We start from the raw sequence: 20,752 nt of genomic DNA, 5'->3' as shown, positions 1-20,752 counted from the left end.
TCGGGTGAGGAAAGGCGCTGGATGCCAGGNGGACACCCCTCCTCGGTCGGGGAGGCAAGGTGTTGGGTGCTGTATCAGCCTGCGGACAGCCGCCAGGCGAACACCCCTCCTGGGCAGAAGAGGCGCAGGACGATCTGGGAGAAAGTTTATATTTAAAAAAAAAAAAAGACAAACAAATGCCCTAGAAGAATTGCTGGTGTGTCTGCTGTATCACATTTGTGTCAGTAGGTGGCAGAGGAGAGGCTGTGTTTATGCTCAGTGCTCTGACCTATATCTGATTGAGTGATTAGTAACCTAACATTCCCTGGGGGAGGGGGGCTGAAATGAGCCTGACAAAACCACTTGCCTGGTGCCAGAGGTCCCAGACAGGGAGCTAGCCTGAGATGACCACTAGCCTAGTGCCACACAGACTTGTGGAGACAAACCATGACCAAGATGAGCCCTGCCCAGTGTCACAATGAGTACTCCTGAGACCACCCCTGAGGTGACCCCAAACACTCAGGGACCCCTGGCAACAGTAAGAGGAGAAAGGAAGTTGTGGAGAAATTGAAGAAAAAGAGAAACCGTAGGATGTGGGCACAAAGAGGAGAGGCAGAACAGGGGACTGGAGGGTAGTGAGGAACACTCTCGTGTGAATAGCTAGCAATGTCACTTGGGACCATGGTGGAGTCCTGACCTGTGCTGTCACTGGTGGCCTAGTCTGGGTCCATGATCCTACCACAACAGTGGCCTGTTACAACCAAAGGCCAGGAGGACATACCTGGTCCAGGGTGCTGCTCAGGAACATGCTGATATCTGAAGACTGTGGAGAACTGGCCCCACCCTTCACCTGGACATCATGAGAGAGCTGTCCCTGGGTGCATGAGAGCAGGAGAGTTGATCCTGTCTCTATCCAGCTGCAAGACTCAGGAGAGTGGCCCAACACATTGTGGGAGTTGTGGGTGAGCCGGCCTTGAGTGTACAAACATGGGAGAGCTGGCCTCTGCAGTGGGATTGATGAGGGAGAAATACTGTCTTTGCCCCACTTTGCTCCTCACCCCTCACTACCTGTGTCAGGTGAGAGACTTGGCCTTAGGGTCATGAGAGCAGAGAGCTGTCCTTGCCTCTCACCAGTTGTAATACCCAAGATTGCAGACCCTGCACCATGCCCGGGCAGCACAGTGGAGATGACTCTGGTGGTGGGAACAAGCCAGCCCTAAGGGTATGAGTGTGGGAGATTTGGCCCTGCCACTTGTCTGTAGTGCCTTGACATCAGCGAGGAAGGGATGCCCCCCACCCTTTGCCACCTATAGCAGGCAAGGAGAGCTGGCCACCAGGTTCTTAGAGCAGGAGAGTTGGCTCCAACCCTCTCTTACTGCAACACTCAGAGAAGCAACCTCTGTACTTCTGGGCATATATATATATCCCTGGATGTGGCTGTTTCAGGTGAGCCAAACATGAGGATGACTCTGCCTCTTGTCTGTTGTCTGGTGGCATTGGTGAGTGGAGGTCTCCTCCCCTCTTTTTTGCCCTTGCCAACGACATCCAGAGAGCAGATGTCCCTATACCTCATCTGCTGCAGCACTCAGGAGAGTAGGCACAGCACTGGGCCTGACTATGGTGTGATTGAGCCAAAATCAAGGGTGTGAGCATAGAAGAGCTGGCCCCACAACTTGTCTGAGTGCAGCATTATAGGCAAGAAAGAGAGACCCATTCCTACCCTTGACCCTCACCACCTGCAGCAGACAGAAGTGTTGTCCTGGGAGCACAAGAGCAGGAGATCTGGCATCAGCTGCAGCACTCGGGGTGGGGGGTAGGGCTTGAACCTCACCTGGGCAGCATAGTAGAACTAGCCCTTGTCATGGGATTGGTAAGGGTATGAGTGCAGAAGAGCTGACCCTTCCTCTTGTCTGCTCCTCAGAGTAACAGAAGCCTGACACTTCACACCAGACCAATGAAGTCATTGCAATGAACATTTTGCAAGCAAAGAAGTGTGGAGAGAAGTGTATACTGCGGGACACACTGTGACACACTATAGCTTCCACAACAAGATTTTTTTTCTGTTGTGTGCAGGGGCGGGGGGAGATTGCAAGAATGGAGGGTATGTATGAGGGGAGGTGTAGATGCTGGATTGGGATGCTTAATGTGAAAGTCAAAAAGAATCAATAAAAAGCTGAAAAAGTCAATCAATCAATAAAGCATATATGTATAGTGTACATTTGTTGTGTTTATTGGGTTAATGCACAGATAAGGTTATAGCTATACACAATTTGTCTTAGTCAAGGTTTCTATTCCTGCACAAACATCATGACCAAGAATCAAATTGGGGAGGAAAGGATTTATTCAACTTACACTTCCACATTGCTGTTCATCACTAAAGGAATTCGGGACTGGAACTCAAGCAGGTCAGAAAGCAGGAGCCGATGTAGAGGTCATGGAAGGATGTTCTTTACTGGCTTGCTTCCCCTGGCTTGCTCAGCTTCCTGTCTTATATCACCCAAGACTACCAGCCCAGAGATGGTACCACCCACTTATGTGGATGGATAATATATTGTTCAGGGCTTCCAGAGAAAGAAATTTATGAAATGATTAATATATCCCCTGAGAGAGAACAGTGAAAGTATATTGCTGGATGTGTCAGCTGAAAGCAAACTGCTTCTGGTGAGGCTTACTTACAGTGATAGAGGAAAACATTTGCAAAATCATTAACTTCATACCACACACCAGAGGATGTGCTTAATTTTCTCAAACAATGAAACCACATCTTTTATAGCACCACAATTAGAGTCATCCCGTGGTTAATTTACAATAACTGACTCATATTGTCCAAGATCCATCTGTCTTTGGCACATACACTGAAATAAAAGTTACATTAGAATGTGGCAGGAATCAGCACCCTTGCACATTTCATATTCGTCATGGTGGCACTAATCTCTGCAATCAGCATAGGAATGCAGTGGCTCCCATACATAGTCTTTACATCATAACAGCCTTCACTCCATGGATCGGAGAGCCAGTGTGAGAACTCTGCCAGCAGCTGAGTATATCTTCTCTAATGATGCATTCTGAAGCCATAACCACAGCGTGAGTTCAGGGACTCAGAGTCCACTGTGAGAACTTGACCTCCATAAACTTGAATTTGGATGGTAGATTACACTGAGACTTAAGGGCTTATGAAATTAGTTTCAGTTCAGAGCCAGCATTCAGTAGTTTCCAAAAGGTCTGGTTATTTCCCTTTCCTCGATGCAGTTACCCTAGTAAAAGGCCATAGGTCGCTGTAGAGAAGGCTGGAGAAAGACTAATAACACAAACTTTTGTCAGTCTACTGAGATCCTCACTGTAAGGGACACATCCTTTGCTTCATTCAAATACTAGATCTAAATTGGTTCCAGTCTGAGTTGCTTGGGGTTTGTAGTTGTTTTCAATGCTTCCAGTAAAATGAGAATTTGAAAGACCATGATGATCATCGCCATAGATTACCTGAGTCCAATTACTTTTGTTGTTGCTTTGACTACACTCTCCACCATAGGTGCATGCTCACCTCAATTTTGGCACTTACAAGCTGCCATTTGGTCAAAGCCTTTTTAGGATGTAACTATTTCCACTGAAGTTGGATTTCCTGGGTCAGTGACTTCTGTCTCTATTCAAAGGTCTAGACTGACCACAACAGTAATTACAGGCTTCTAGAAGCATTTCATGGCATTTTTCCCATTATGAAACTCTAATTTTTTCTGGGCCCTCTTTCACAATGTTCCTGTTAAGGAGTTATAGATTTGTCCTATTGAGGGATAAACATTCAACAACTGATTATTAGGCCATTGAACGTCAGTGAGTCTTTACATTGAACACCAGTCGCTGCAATAAGAAGCTCCTGAGACAGAGGCTGAAAAGAACATCAATGGCTAGACATTGATGTGAGTATTTAGAACACAGTTTTAGACATCCATTTAGAAAAATAATAGTAGTAGGTTTCCCCCTCAAATTTATGACATCCATAGCCGCAAACTCTTGTCTAGGTTTACATAACCAGCTGTGAGTTCCCTCCTATAAATCAGACCTCTAATTAGAAAGTGATTGGTTATCCCCATAATAGTCATGTAAGTGAAAGCATATCTTGCCTGACAAGTCATTATTGTAGCTTGAAGGATTCCCGGCTGGGTCAGACTGCTGAAGACTTGTCTCTCCCATCAGCCTGCATTACACATTTTGTCAATGTGAAAACTAACCAATAAGGAGGAAGCACCCGGCTCAGTTCAAGCCTGATTTCTCTGTGTCCTATGATCAAAGTATATGGAGTCCTTAGCAATAAAGTGTTACAATCAAGTTACAATTGACAAGCAAGAGCAATATCAATGGGCTCTACTGTCTGAGGAAGCCTCTGGGATCTTCTTTATTAACAATTCATGAAATTCTTAGGCAAATGGATGAAACTAGAAAATATCATCCTGAGTGAGGTAACCCAATTGCAAAAGAACACACATGGTATAAACTCACTGATAGTGGATATTAGCCCAGAAGCTCGGAATACCCAAGATACAATTCACAAACCACATGAAGCTCAAAATGAAGGAAGACCAAAGTGTGGGTGTTTCAGTCCTTCTTAGTAAGGAGAACAAAATACTTATGGGAGCAAATACAAAGACAATGTGTAGAGCAGGGACTGAAGGAAAGGTCATTCAGAGACTGCCCCACCTGGTGATCCATCCCATATACAGACACCAAACCCAGATGCTATTGTGGATGCCACGAAGTGCTTGCTAATAGGAACCTGATATAGCTGTTTCCTGAGAGGCTCTGCCAGAGCCTGACAAATACAGAGGCAGATGCTCGCAGTCAACCATTGGACTGAGCATGGAGTCCCCAATGAAAGAGTTAGAGAAAGGACTGAAGGAGCTGAAGGGCATTACAACCCCATAGGAAGAACCACAATATCAACCAACCAGACCCCCAGAGTTCTCAGGGACTAAACCACCAACCAAAGAGTACACATGGAGGGACCATGGCTCTAGCTGCATATATAGCAGAGGATGGCCTTGTCAGGCATCAATGGGAGTAAAGGTCCTTGGTCCTATGAAGGTTCTATAGATGTGCCAGTGTAGGGAAATTCGAGGTTGGGGAGGCAGGAGTGGGTGTGTAGGTGAGGGAACACCCTCATAAAAGCAGGAGGAGAGGGGATAAGAAAAGGGATTTTGGGGGGACACGGAAAAGGGGATAACATTTCATATGTAAATAAAGAAAATATCCAATTTAAAAAAAAAAACAATTCCTAGGGAGATTTCCCACACTTAATACTGGGATTTTCAAAGAATAACCTTTGACTTCTGGAAATCACATTTCTCATCTATTCAGGGCATCTCTGTTCCTGTTCACACTTTTTTTTTTAAATTGCTTTATAAAGCAGTGAGTTTCTCCATGGCTTCCTCACTTCTTTAGTTCTGGTTACACCCTAACCTTTACTTCCTTCTCTTCCCATTCTCTGACCTGCTTTCCATCTTATGAACGGTTGGCCACCTTTCAGCCTACCAACAAGACAAACTACTACATTTTGCTCCAAAATAGATTATACAAAAATTAATGTTATTCAATTAAAAATAAACTCCCCAAGCTACAGCAAATAATGAAGTTTCTGACCAGTGAGCCACATCAGTAAATTTTACCTAATACAGTTTATATTCCTTCTACTATTATCTTATAACCTTAATCTCTATGTCCATATGCTTCTAGATTTCTGCTTGTACAGACTGCAAAACACAAGTTAGGTTGCTGTTTTGAGGGGTGGTGCACCTTCTCAAGAGTTGTACTTTACACCTAACCTTAAGGTGTAAGGTGAGACATATGGCTAGTGATACATAGGTCTAGAAACAAATTGGGTAAGGGGGGGGGTGGTCCTGAAAAGTCTAAGTATTATTTTATATGGCAAAGGATTTTTGTAGTGTCCCCAAACCATGCAAGGTATATTTTCTGAGATGAGCAGGAGTGTATACCACTAGAGATGAGGAATTTGCTATGGCTTGGGAGTAAGGAGGCCACTTTCTCTAATGTTAAAGAAGCCTTCCACGAGCAATAAAGATCATTAATGTTTCAGAGCTTGATACCCACAGTTTCTTTACGATCTTCCCAAACATCTCTGTTCCAACCAGTAAGATTCCACTATTTCCTAAGCTGTGACCTTCCTCTAGTAGCAGTTACGTTGCATGGATAGTAGTTCAGCTTGAATTGTTATCCGTAATGGCACGCCAGGAGATAATGCATGAGAAGTTTTGGCAATTTTAGCCATCAAGCTATAAGAAACTATGAACTCTTGGAGGACACATGTAGATATTTGCAGGCATTTTTGGCTTTGGAATGTAAATCACTAAATGAATCCCTTTTACCACTTTTTGTCTATATGTGGTTGAAGATACCAACCCGACTTGTTATATTCATTAGTTTACCAGCAGTGTCCAAAACATACATAGACACAGAGCTCCTTGCTTAGTCAGGATTATTCATAGCATAACATGGACTGTTAGACCTTTCTTGGTTTCTAGACATTGTCATTAGCATCTTTAAATGTAATTAGCTCAGAATGCCAGATTTCTAACCACTAAGCCAATCAGAAAACTCAACTTTGAAATTCTTTTCCTACAATACCATCTTTAGTACGAAAATACGTACTAGTTTGCCTTAATGAGATTAATAAAATATCATAGATAAAACAACTTAAACAACAGAAAATTATTTTCTCACAGTTTTAGAGGCTGGAATCACAAGAGCTTTGTGCCATCATCATACTCTTCAGTGAAGGTTCTCTTTCTAGCTTGAGGATCAGATGGCAACCTTCTCACATTTCCTTACATTACCTCCTCTTGGTGCAAGTGGAGATAAATGGCAATGGTGGGTAGAGGTAAATTTTCTCTTATAATTCTACTGAACGGACTATTGGGACCCCAAATTTATTTTATCCTTAGTTACTTCCAGATATCTAAATAAAGTTGCATTGAGCACCAGTGATTCAACAAGAATTTGGGTTAGAGACCTAAATAATAGCATACCCCCTAGGGAGACATTTTTTTTCTTTTTCAGAGAGGGGGGGAATACCATTTCAAAGTTGTTATTTACAAACATTTCAAGCTGTTACAGCAACAAAAAATGTATTATAGTAACAGTTTTTATAATGGGAATTATCACTCCAGTGGAGTCTTTTGATAAACACAGATTCACTGATTTTAAGGGAAGGATTAGGACTGAATGTTGGCTTCAGGAAAGGCTTAAAATGACTTCAATCTTTTCAGAAAAATGGCAGTGCACACAGTATTTCCTCTACATGTTAAAATGTTGATCTTGGGTTCAAGGGAGTGTGAGATTCCCACTGGAAAGGAATCAACACTTAGACCTTCCCCTAAGAAACTTCAAATTCTTATTGTGTAGCTTCTGTGTTAATATGGCCCCCACTTCTTTTTTTCTCATTTTTATTAGATATTTTCTTTATTTACATTTCAAATGTTATCCCCTTTCCTAGTTTCCCCTCCCAAAAATCCCCTATCCCCTCCCCCTCCCCCTGCTCCCCAACCTACCCACTCCCATTCCTGGCCCTGGCATTCCCCTATACTGGGGCATAGAGCCTTCACAGGACCAAGGGGGCTCTCTTCCCATTGATAATCGACTAGGTCATCCTCTGCTACATATATAGCTAGAGCCACAAGTTCCACCATGTGTTTTCTTTGATTGGTGGCATAGTTCCAAGGAGCAATATGAACTGGTTAGTTCATATTGATGTTCCTCCTATGGGGCTTCAGTTCCCTTCAGCTCCCTGGTTATTTCTCTGCCTCCTTCATTGGGGGCCCTGTGTTCCATCCAATAGATGACTGTGAGCATCCACTTCTGCATTTGCTAGGAACTGGCAGAGCCTCATGGGAGACAGCAATATCAAGCTCCTGTCAGCAGGCTCTTGTTGACATCTGCCTAGTGACTGGGTTTGGTGGTTGTTTATGGGGTGGATCCCCAAGTAGGGCAGTCTCTGGATGGTCCTTCCTTTCATCTCAGCTCTGAACTTGTCTCTGTAACTCCTTCCAAGGGTATTTTGTTTCCCATTCTAAGAAGGAATGAAGTATCCACACGTTGGTCTTCCTTTTTCTTGAGTTTCATGTGTTTTGCAAATTGTATTTTGGGTATTCTAAGTTTCTAGGCTAATATCCACTTATCAGTGAGTGCATATCATGTGTGTTCTTTTGTTATTGGGCTATCTCAGTCAGGATGATATCCTCCAGATCCACCCGTTTGCCTAAGAATTTTATTAAATTCAGTTTTTAATAGCTGAGTAGTACTCCATTGTGTAAATGTACCACATTTTCTGTATCCATTCCTCTGTTGAGGGACATCTGGGTTCTTTCCAGCTTCTGGCTATTATAAATAAGGCTGCTATGAACATAGTGGAGCATGTGTGCTTATTACCAGTTGGAACATCTTCTGGGTATATGCCCAGGAGAGGTATTGCTGGATCTTCTGGTAGTACTGTGTCCAATTTTCTGAGGAACTGCCAGACTGATTTCCACAGTGATCGTACCAGCTTGCAATCCCACCAGTAATGGAAGAGTGTTCCTCTTTCTCCACATGCTCACCAGCATTTGCTCTTGCTTGGGTTTTTGATCTTAGCCATTCTGACTGGTGTGAGGTGAAATCTCAGGGTTGTTTTGATTTGCATTTCTCTATTAATTAAGGATGGTGAACATTTTTTCAGCTGTTCGGTATTCCTCAGTTGAAAATTCTTTATTTAGCTCTGTACCCCATTTTTAATAGCATTATTAGAATTTCTGGAGTCCAGCTTCTTGAGTTCTTTGTATATAGTGGATAGATGGCCCCCACTTCTGTCATCAAGAAGATCAGGGGCTATAGACATGGCTCAGCAGGAAAGAATACTGGCTGTTCTCCCAAGGAACTGGCGTTCAATCTCTAGCACCTACATAGTGGCTCATAACTGTCTATAAGTCCAGTCCCAGGGGATCCAACAACATCTCTGTCTTCTCTGGGGACCAGTCATGCAAATGGTGTACAGATATCATGAGGGCAAAAACATCAATACACATGTTTTATAGGGCAAAATTAGCCATGTTACCCTTAATCTGGCATTCCTCTTTATTTTGAGGATAAATTTAAAATTAATTCTGGTTGCTTAAAGACTGGAGAAAACTGGTGTCTGGTATGGTATATCTCTCTGATGGATTTCGGCTCTTACTGATGGATTTCTTACTGGCTCTGTGGATATGCTTAAAGAATAAATGTTTTTAGCCCACATCAACTGTGACATACATCAATTATAAATAAGTGTTTGTGTTACAAGAGAAAGAAAAAGAAACGTTTATCTTTCTCTTAGATTCTTTTCAGATGTCTTATCACTTCCAAGCTACTTAAGTGGGCAAGTGTAGCAATGTATGCCAAAGTACAGAGCCATCTAATCTCCTGTGGATTGATTGCTAAAAATGTAGCAGCAACAACTGTATAGACCTAACCAATAAAATGATTGTATTTCCCAGCACTTTCCATCATTGAGCAATGGTAATCAGGTGTGATATCATGAATTTATTAAAGCCTTGATACTTTAGAACTTTATAGAAGAGAAGAACTAAATGGGGTAAGAAAATTGTCCAGTAAAACAGATGGAAGTACAGGGTCAAAATATTTAAAATATTAAATCACTATTACATAGGTTGATGAATGACATACTTGATATATAATAGATTAAAAGAAAATGTGCATATATGTAGTATCTTGTCTATAGTAATCTTCATCGTGTTGTTAGTGAATATTAGATGTGTGGCTCATTTTAAATAGTTAAAATTTTCAATAAGTACTGACTGTATAATAAGAAAAACATGCCAATTAGTTCTCATCTTAGAAAAAATTATCTCGTCCTAGAGTGGAGAAATTTTAAAAAGAAAAATATCTCTTCTCAAAGATGCTTTAATAGGTGTGTTTATGCAAGCACACTTGTCAATTCAGCTCCAAGGTACTGATGAGGTTTCAGTGATGGCTAATGTATTTCTGTTATGTTGCATAAATTATCAGTGCTAATATAGTTTATCTGGAAATCTCGAAAGCAAGAAAATATATTTTAGTTTTCCTTCCAATCTTTTCTTCCTCCATTCACTCCGTGTGCTCTTTCATCTTGTCACGTTTGTGGCTTCCTTTTGTTGGGAAGTGAGGTCACCAGAGAGTTAGGTAGCCATGCTCCGATCCCTGTGACAGAGTCAGACTAGAATAGGCTTCTCTCCACACTTCACAGTGTCTTTTTGGAAGCAGGATTCAAACGGGTTAGAATTTTTTTTTTTAATGATGCTATTTAATTGATTTGATTTAAGCCAACATGATGTGGAATTAATATTTCTTTCTCATGAAAACAATGTATTGCAGCAAGCTGCAAGAGAAAAACATCTCTGATATCCCCAGGCAATCTATTACCAGAGGAAAATCTTCAGATCAACATATTTGTTCCTCAAAAGTATTTGAGACTCCTGTCTTCCTTTATGTACAACACACTGGTTATTCCAAGTGGCTCTGTGAAGCCTAGTACAAAAGACGGAAACACTGGAGAACAAGGGAGAGAGCCTTATCAAGTGACCTCCTCGATTTCCTTCTAAGCACAAGCACACCACGTGCCTAGAAACTCTTGACTCAGTTATGTTTGGAATGAAGGTTGAAAGACTTCATGGGTGTCTTTCAAATACTTGTTTGGTAACTTAGGACTGATATTTAAGGCACTAAATACTTCTCTGGTCTTTCCCATTTGATCTGTTTTAGAGATCAGTTAAGACTGATCTGATCCTCGCCCATTATTATTATTATTATTATTATTATTATTATTATTATTATTATTTATTACTTTTATATTTTTTACAGTCCACAGTCCAGCCATCGACCCCCTCCTGGTCACCCCTCCCATAGTTCCTCGTCCCACTCCTCCTCTCCCTGTCTGCAAGAGGGTGTTTCTCCCCCCAACAACCTCCCACCCCAGGCCTCCCCACTCCCTGGGGGCTCAAGTCTCTCCAGGGTTAGGTGTGTCTTCTCTCACTGAGGCCAGACCAGGCAGTCCTCTACTCTATATGTGTCAGGGGGACCTTGAGCCAGCCCATGTATGCTGCCTGGTTGGTGTGAACCTCCCTTTCTTATTTGTGTCATGGTAGAAAATACCTTAGTATTATTATTATTGTTATTTTATTTCATTTGTGTAACTGAAGTACTCAGCCTGCATGTATATCTGTGCACCATGTGCACAACTGGAGCCCATGGAGACTGGAAGAGGGTGTCAGTCCCCTGCAACTGGAGTTACAGACCCTTGATAGGTGCCATGTGTGTGCTGATCATTGAACCTGGGTCTCTGGAAGAGCCAGTGCTCTTAACTGTGGAGCGATGTATCTCTCCAGCCCCTGAAAGCATTCTTTAAAAATCTCAAACAGGACTAAGAGAAGTCCCAGGGGGTGGGAAGGATTTAATAGTTATGATTGTGGTAGAGAAAATAGCATGAACTGAATGTTGACAAGAAATAGTCTACATTCAAAAGCCCACGTTTCACTGCTGTGCCTGACAGATTGCTTGGTTGACACTGAGTTTGTCATTTGAACCCCCAGGAGGTATCAGAATTCATTTCCGACATATGCTTTTCATATGCCTGTTTCTTCTTGACCCGAATGAGTAATCATGTAGGCTGAAACTGAGAATTATGAATGGGGATTTGCTGGAGGAGAATGACTAAGAGAAGACAGCAGTCTAAACCTGGAGACAGTTAAAAAATAAGAAGCACACATGGTCTCCCAGTAATGATTTTATTTTTACGAGATATTGTGTAAAATTACTTAAAACACAAAGTCATAACTGATTACATATCTAGCTATTTGTTTTTACTGAAAAAGTAACATGAATACATGAAATCAGGGTTTTCTAAGGAAGGGGCATGAGAGGATTCTTCAACCTAAAAAGCCTGGAATCTGACAGAAATGTTAAGTTCCCAGAACTTTGAATCTACCTCATAGATCAGCAGCAGTCCGGGAAGGTCTTAGGTGACCTGGTATACTATTGGACAGGCAGAGAATGACATCTTTAACTTCTGAATTAATATTTATTGCGAAGTTTGAGTAAACTTTAGGTAACTCAGCTTCAGGTATTATATTCCTCTAATGTAAGAGATGTACTCATGTACTCGTGTTAAGAATGAGCTCTGTGGACCTGGGCTTGATTTAAATCACCTTCACAGACTCCACATTCTGGAACTGTTCCCAGAAATGCAGATTCAAACTACTCCCCAGGGAGTCTTTGTTCTGACAAGTTCCTTGTTGGACACCAAACTTGCCATTTGCTGGGTCTGTTTGCCCCCAAGAAGGCACCAAACTTCCAGTCTGACATAACCTTTTCCCATGCCAGTTTGCAGTTTATTACAAAGTTAAAGAATTAAAGAATCCTCTCTTTTTCAGGGTCAAAGAGATATTTTGGGACGAAGCCCAGAACAAAAGCATGAATAATTAAACTCAAGTCACCATTGAATATATCAAAGCACCATGTTCAAAAGGTTAAAAATGTAAAAAGTGACCTTTACGTAGTGTCATAATACAGTGTTTTGTTGTTGTATTCAAAAATCATCAGAAGAGAATAGAATAAACAATAGTCAAAATGGATGAAAATTTTTCAAAGTGTATATTCAGTTTTGTGGATACTAAAATACTTTTTTCATTGCAGTTCTGTTTTACTAAATAGTGTACTTTCAATAACTGCAAGAATAAGCTAATACAGATGTGTGATTTAATCTACATTCTAGATCTACTCAGTGTGTAAAAAGGTATACTCGAGTGAAATGGAAAAAGAATACAACTTACAATTTCTTTAAAAGGAGAAACTATATACCTAGAGACTGAATAAGCCACTACCAACCTATAGCATATATAGAAGAGTATCTCATGCTAAACTTAGTGCTCACCTCTCATGCTATATCATATGGTTGGATAGTGTAAGAAATTAAAATTGGCCCTTGGTCAAGAAAAAAGAAATCTGATGAAAATGGACCAAAAAACTCCACTAAGAAATGCCAGCATTTTCCAGGGAGAAGTCTGAGATGTCAAATCATCACTCATAATGTGTTGTTAATTATAAGTTGAGATAATTCCCCCAGATACTTCTAGATTATAGATATAGCTCACATATGACAATCTCATGCCAAAGGACCAGCAAAAGAAGGCACTATCACTGAAAGCTGGTGGAGTATAAAGATTTACAGTTCTACTTGACTTCCTGTTCTGGGGGGGGGTAAGTAAAGATTAGATAAAGCAAAGAACTGTATTATACTGATGCCACTTAAAGATCATTTGTGTGGGCCTCCAAACCAATGGCTAGGCTGATTACATGCATCCCACTAACAGATTTAAGACACAAAGGTGTCCATTTCTCTAAGAGAACTGCCTTTTCTGCAAGACATAGTCTCTCTCTTGCCTTGGAGCCAAGTAATGGGAACTCTAAACACACTGCGGAGCTTCTGTTGGAAGCGGTTTCCAACAAAACAATACAGAAAGGGATTAACACAGCTGTTGGTGAATCCCAGGAGGATGGCAAAAGGAAGTGCCAGGTCAATGACTGCTATAACTTCACAGCTATTAATGATACCCATCCAGGTCAGAGCATCCAAGAAGGTCAGAACATGGAAGGGAAGCCAGCAAATGATGAATGCCAACACAACAGCAGCTGCCATCTTCAGGACTTGGTCACGGGTAATTCTGTTCTTCCCATAACTATTAGTCTTCAGCAGATGTTTTCTGATTCCAAAGTAACACGTTGCTATGAATATTAAAGGAATAATAAATCCAAGAATATTTTTCATTAAGGCAATCCCAGCAGACCACTGAGCATATTTCTCGGGTGGGAAAGCCATAATACAAGCATTCACACCTAAGTATTCAATGGTTCTGACATCCCGGAAATAAAATGTGGGCAATGAGGATAGACAAGCCATACACCAAACAAGGGGAACTACATAAGATGCTTGCCAGGGATTCCTCCTTTGAGACAGAAAAGGGTAGATAACTGACTGGTACCTATCAACACTCATGCAGGTAATAAAAAAAATGCTTGCAAACATATTCAGAGTCAGAAAAGAACCAAACACTTTGCACATCACAGGTCCAAAAAGCCAGTCATATCTATAAGAGTAATAGGTTGCCCAGAGAGGGAGGGTAGCCAAAAGGAGTAGGTCGGCCAAGGCCAGATTGAAGATATAAATGCTGGACACCTTCTTAGGGCCCTTTTGACAACAAAACAGTGAGACCACAACAATATTCACAGCAAAACCAATCACAAAAATCATGTAGTAGAGAACAGGAATTGCTTCCAAATGCTTATCGGATGGTTTGTGTGAGCAATTAAAGGCGGACTCATTGGTGCCAGTTGCGTTGAGGTTATCAAAGGGAAGGCTGCTGGTAATGTTTCTGCCGGTGGCAGCAAAACTGAAGTTGTCCTTCATATTGAACTGCAGCAACTCCAGACTCTTACACCTTTAATGGAGGAGAAAAAGAAGAGGTTTACTGCACACCCAAAGCCTAAGGGGTATTTGAGTCATAAGCATCTTTAAAAAATCTGTCAAAGGCCAAAATAACGTAAGTGGTTGTAGCAAACAAAACATCACCATGCCTGGCTGGCATTACTGGCTGAAATTACTAATACATCTAGAGGGGAGAAAAACAACATTTCCTCAGTAGCATTAGACTGAAAAATTCTGAACGAAACATTTCGTAGTGTTTTTTTTTTTTCTCTCATGTCTTTGAAAAGTCAAGAGACAAATTAATAGTTTAAAAGTTAATCAGGGTAGGAGTCATGAGACAAAGAAGAAGCCCAGAGACAATGTGCTAGTTCAAAAGAACAAGGCTAGTTTTCCATCTGTGTGCTTTCTAGAAATCTCACTGCTGCCCGCTGCTTCATAGAGAAATGCTTTCTTGAAGTAACTTATTATATATACAAATTGTTACAGCTATGGAAAATATAAGTAACATAAGCCATAGGGAAAAATAGGTAAGTGTACTGAGAGCTGAAAAAATATGTAGAAGGTGCATATTAGGATAGAGAGTTAGGGTTGGGTTTTGCTAATTAAAAATATGTATTTATTCCCCCTTTGCTTTAACAATAACAAGAAGAAATTACAGATATGGATGAATTTCTTAAAGCTTTTACCTAAACATTTTAATAGTCAATGCCAGTTTTCAATATGGATATTTAAATCTGATCTGTTTCATAAGAAACATCCATTTTCAGTTTAAATAGAAGATAAAGAGAACAAAAACACCAAACCCGAGTCAGGGGCAGACAGACATGGTTCTGTAGGCTCAATTAAATCAAAATTAGACATTAGTGAGTAATTATGATATAGTCTTACCGCTTTTACTTTGCTATCTTTTCACTTTAACAGAACTGAATAGTCATTACTTTCCAGCATTAACAACAGCGTTCAGGTGGGGAGGCTGTTGTTTTCTTTAAACTAGCAACATTACTTTGAAACAAAAGAAAACTAAAGATAAACACACAGAGAGCAAAACTATTACACCAGATCATTTCAAAGTACATACAAGCACATATTCAATTTAAAATGTAACCTCCAGAGAACTTCCTCAGAAACGGCAAACTACCATTTCTGTCAAAGGCCCATTCTTTTCTATGACCTTCCAAATTAACATGCAAGAATCAAAAATAAATCCCACTACACACTTACTAGTTGCCAGTGTTTAAAGCAGTTATCATAAATCAGCTTACTCAGCTCCCGCATGCACTCCTGCAAGAGAAATGGCAGTTAAAGAATTAAGGCATTCTGCAAAATGCAGTTAATACAGTTAAAATACAGGAAAAACAAAACATTCATACACGCACACACAGAAACATTTTTATTGCTGTATGTTCCCCTTCCCTAGTCAAGCATGTGTAAATTGTTCTGACTTACCTTAAAATGCAGGCTGAAGAAAGCTTTCAGTTCCGAGCTCCCTCCATCGCCAGCCTCTGGGATGTAACTGCACCAGATCTCTGGTTTCCTTCTTATATATTCGCTCTGTCCACTGGGGAGCCTTCAACCTACAGAATTCTGGAGCTGACTTATGAACACTTGCCAGCTTTCCAGAGGGCTTTTCTTCTGGCTGCAAAACATTAATCTGAGGTTCTCATGTCTCCAATCATAACAGCTCATTCAAATAAATCTCAAACAAAAAAAAAAATAAAGTTTCCACAAATGTGTTAGAGAATTTTAAACTCTGTGGATTTCTTTAAGAGAAGAATATAATTTTTAGCAGAATTTTCTCTTTCTCTTTTTCTGATCCTAACACTCTAATGTAAGTTAAGGACTAGGAAGACTAGAGAGTTGATTCTAGTAGCAGCCTTTGTTCACAAGCATCTTTTACAGCTTTCAGCAGATTTTGAATTTTTACCCCTATTTACTAAAGAATGGTAGCAATTCTACTTGAGGTCTACAACTTTTAAGTTTTTACCTTGCTGTGAACCATTTTGGTTGGTTGCCCTGCTGCTAGAAAGTTGGGGATAAGAAGGATAAAATTTTGTTGTGACAAAAAAAAAATCAACATCTAGTGCCTTTTTTTTTCATGTGACTGTCACAACTGTAGCCCAAATATACAACAGACAAGGTGGAGAATGATTAGGCAGCTATAGTAGGTTGCTGCTGTTGCTGCTACTGCTGTGGTTATGACTGTTTTTCCTTTTCTGTGAAAGAATGATCACCTTTATACCATCTAGCAACAGCAAGAAAAAAATGGATACAGTCCATAAGAGCTGATGGCATTGTACAGTACCAGCTGATAGCAAATGCTTCAAACCTAACACTGTGCTACGTTAGTTACTGTGTGCTCAATAGATCAACAGAAAGTGCCATAGCAAGAGGTAAGGAATGGCCTCTGAAGGGCTTCACAAGCTACATTCTGCCACATCTCAGGTCTCTGAGTGGAGTTACATGACTTTCCTTCTTCGTGTCTCTACTGTCTCATCTGAGAAATGGGAATATTAACTACTCATATCATGAAGTTACTAAAAGTAAATGAATTATCCTATGTAGAGTACTTAAAATGATGCCTAACATACAGCACATATCCTTAAAAAGTATTAATATTATTGCTGATTTACCAATCAGGAAACAAAGGGTGACAGAATTTAAATAAATTCCCTAGGATCTGATGGGTATGAGGACATGTGAATTTCAACAAAAGTAAACTCTTGCCAGGGCCCATATTTTTTCATCTCTACCCTGCTAGCTGATCCTTTTGTCTCACCATTCTCTGAGCAAAAGGAATACATACAGTATTTACAGACAATAGTCATTGCTGACAGTTAATAAGCTATTGCAAAAACGCCAAAGAAGAAAGTTTGAAGGATTGCTATGCAAGGGAAAGTGTTCTTAAATGTATTAGCAAAATGGAGATCAGAGAAGAGAAATATGGAATTGTGATATTTTCTGCAGTTAGTGTTGATAACCAGGTCATCTACAACACCAAAAAGAGATGTGCAATTCCAAGTATTTCCATGGATCCTGGAAGCAGGTCATGATGCATTGGTAGTACCATAGTGAGCATTAATATATCCCAAGCTGTAAGCAGAGGAATATATATCTTTGTCCTTAGTATTTAGGTACATAAGTATGAAGTTCAGTCGGGCATGGTGGCGCACGCCTTTAATCCCAGCACTCGGGAAGCAGAGGCAGAGGCAGGNGGATTTCTGAGTTCGAGGCCAACCTGGTCTACAAAGTGAGTTCCAGGACAGCCAGGGCTATACAGAGAAACCCTATCTCTAAAAACTAAAAAAGAAAAAAAAAGTATGAAGTTCAGTAAAACAAGGAAAGAGAAGTTCATATGTCAGAGGACAAAATTACAAATGTCTCAAGTAGCAGCAGACAGCTTGCGATATCTGTCCCTCCACTGATATTAAAGTAAATCCTATAACACATGAGCATATAGAACAAGTAAATGTTGCTTCACATTGCCTGAAAATTGCAGTAAGCTCCAAAGGCTTGCGGACACCATTGTAGCACTTGTTTTGATTAAATGAACTTGAACATTGGCAAAACACACCTAATATACATATACACCAGTTTGTAAAAATCTCAAAATATTTCTGCCTCATGCTCTAGATAGATCCAGGTAGAAGCTCTGTTTAAATAATGGAAACCTGATGTCTGGGAAACAAAAGACTGGCACATATGTTTATCTGCAGGAGATTTGAAAGGAGAATGAGTTTCATTCTTTGCTTAAGCCTGGTTTCTGCCTTCATTTTAAATGTTTGTTTTTGCCACATCCAGGGAATTTTCCAGGCCAGAGCTTCTGAGTGCTCACAATGGGTCAGGTTCCTATCCTGGTCTAGTTCAAGCTTCTCTTTGTGCCCACTTGCAAAGAAATGATCATGCAGTGAGCTATAAACTTTAGAGAGGAAAAAAATTCCTGCAGGCTGCCCTCCAAGAGACCCAGCCTTGAACACCCCTTAGAAACAGGGGACCTTGTCTAGAGCTTTCATTCTTAACTACAGTAAGTTTTGACGTAAATAAACTTTAAAGATTCACACGCTTCTGGTAAGATTAAAAGGACCTTTACTTTGTTTCTTCATAATTTTAAAATAAAAATGTTCACAGGCCAAAGGAAAAAAATGTAACTTCAAGGAATTATGGGGGTAGGAGAAAGGGGAAATAGCAATAATATTAACATCACTCAAAGCAGAAAAGAAAAAAAATACAGCACATTATTGATTCAGCAATGAACTCTCAGTTAAGCCAACAATGTAAATACACTTGAGAGTCAAATAAATGTCAGTCATGGGAAGCAATACAACACAAGAAAAAAACACTCTCCTGGGGACTGGATAAAGTTTTTTATTTTTAACTTGAAGCTTGACTTTAAAAGCTTTGGGTCATTTGAATAAGTTATGCAGCTCTTAAGAACAAATTAATCTAAGCTAGCAGATTTAATAGTAAATCACATTAATTTTTCTGAGAACCTATTCTTTCCTGTAAGATTACTTAAGAGTAGGTTTGAAAGGACCAAAGGTTTTTGTTTAAGATTTATTTATTTTTACTTTATGTGCATGAGTATTTTGCCCATGTAGATGTTAAGTGCACTATGTGCATGCAATGCCTGCAGAGGTCAGAAGAGGGCATCAGATCCCCTGGAACCAGAGTTAACAAATGTTTATGAGCTGCCGTGTGGATGCTGAGAACAAAACAAGGGTCCTCTGCAAGAGCAGCAAGTGCTCCTAACCTCTAAACCATCTCTTTAGCCCAAGAACCAGAGTTTACAAAATTCTTGGGAGTTTTCTCTCCAATAATGAAAGATACAACATTCATGAGAAGAATTAGTTCCCCTTTTCTACCTTTCTCCCTATACAGAGTATGCTGCCAAGGAGGGAAAAAATGGATATATAAAGTGTGCTCAGTATTGAGGTAAGAATTAGAGGACCTATTTTGTCCAAATATTTCAGATATTTTCCCCTATCCCAGGCATCTCTGAGTTCCCAACTAGATCAATATTCTCTCTACTTCTCCCAGATTTAACATATTCTCTCACTCATACACATATGCTAAGAAACACACTTCATATTAGTCTTCCTTCAATTCATTTATTCATATTCTAACTGCCACTTCTCCAGATCTTAAGGGGGCAGAAAGCAAGGGAATTAACACAGTACTTATAATCAGCATGTCCTTCCTCACATATTATATTTGTGCCTCTATTTGGTTTCCAACACAACAGAAACAGGGATGTTACAATGAAATCAGGGGGAAAACAAAGTCCTCTATTCAAAACTAGATAATGGGAAGAAAGATTGGTGTCTCATGACCATAATCCAAACATTTGGAAGTCTGAGGCAGGAGGATTGCTATGAGTCTGTTGTGGACTTCAATTACAATGAGTTTTGGATCAGACAAAACAACTTTTAAAAGCTATCACATATGCTGTTTGTATCTGGTTTGTATTTATTTTGGATGCCTTATCCATCAGAACTGACTGCCTCCTCTTGTTCTTCATGTTTATATTATTCTCTTGTAAGATATACTAGAGTTTAGTAATTCCTTTCTGTACAGAGGTTTGTTTTATTGTGCTTACACACATATTTTTGAGGAGTTGGTTTCTCTGTGTGGAAATGATAGATAGGATATTTAGAATGTTATCAGTTATTACAGGAGGCCTTCTGTAGAAAGGTATGGTCTCACTGATCCCATCTGTTAACCACTCTCAATTTCCCTCCTCAGATCTTTTCCTAATTTGCATTTATTTCCATTTGAAGGCTAGGTATCATTTCATACACGTTTACTTGTTGATTGATTGTTTTGCAGTAGGGCTATATGTATTAGAGCTTTTATACTATTGTTCTTCTCAATGTGTTGAAAGTATTTCCCCTTCAGCTGCTACAGTTTCATGTTTTTATACTCAATGTGCAATTTTTATCTTCATATATTCTAACCTGGTTTTTAAATGTATCCACATATCAATAATTATAAAATATATACCCTTTTAAAAACTCAGTTAAATTGACAAATTTGTAAAAAGCAGACTAAAGGTAAACTGACAGACATAAGATATTACTTGTTCTGAATCTGCCTAGGCCTCACAGAAAGATTGAGTGAGAGGGTTTTAAAGCAGTTATCAAGGTGGGGACTACGTGATGTGACGAATGGCTGGCTGGCTTAATGTATCCCTGAGACCAGTTGCTTCCAGCTGAATTTAGTGTCAAAATCAAAAGGAGAAGCTCTATTTATCATCTCCTGAAAGGCACCTGCAGACCTAAGTGT

General features: G+C 40.1%; 1 protein-coding gene and 1 non-coding gene across 2 annotated transcripts; one reads left to right on the top strand and one right to left on the bottom strand.

Annotated features, from left to right (window-relative positions):
• The first annotated feature begins 175 nt into the window (after window positions 1–175).
• On the top strand, window positions 176–302 carry LOC115063227. Its single transcript, XR_003843108.1, has one exon. It is a non-coding gene; the product is annotated as a small nucleolar RNA SNORA17 (small nucleolar RNA).
• Window positions 303–11,758: 11,456 nt separating this feature from the next.
• Window positions 11,759–14,490, bottom strand: Agtr2 (angiotensin II receptor type 2). The gene has a single exon (XM_021187875.1). The coding sequence runs from the start codon at window positions 14,453–14,455 to the stop codon at window positions 13,364–13,366; it is 1,092 nt and encodes a 363-aa protein (XP_021043534.1). The 5' UTR covers window positions 14,456–14,490; the 3' UTR covers window positions 11,759–13,363.
• Window positions 14,491–20,752: the final 6,262 nt, after the last annotated feature.

Source organism: Mus pahari, chromosome X, assembly GCF_900095145.1.
Source record: "Mus pahari chromosome X, PAHARI_EIJ_v1.1, whole genome shotgun sequence".
Classification (NCBI taxonomy): Eukaryota; Metazoa; Chordata; class Mammalia; order Rodentia; family Muridae; genus Mus; species Mus pahari.
Note: the sequence above shows the minus strand (reverse complement) of the source record. Positions and strands in the feature narration are given on the sequence as shown.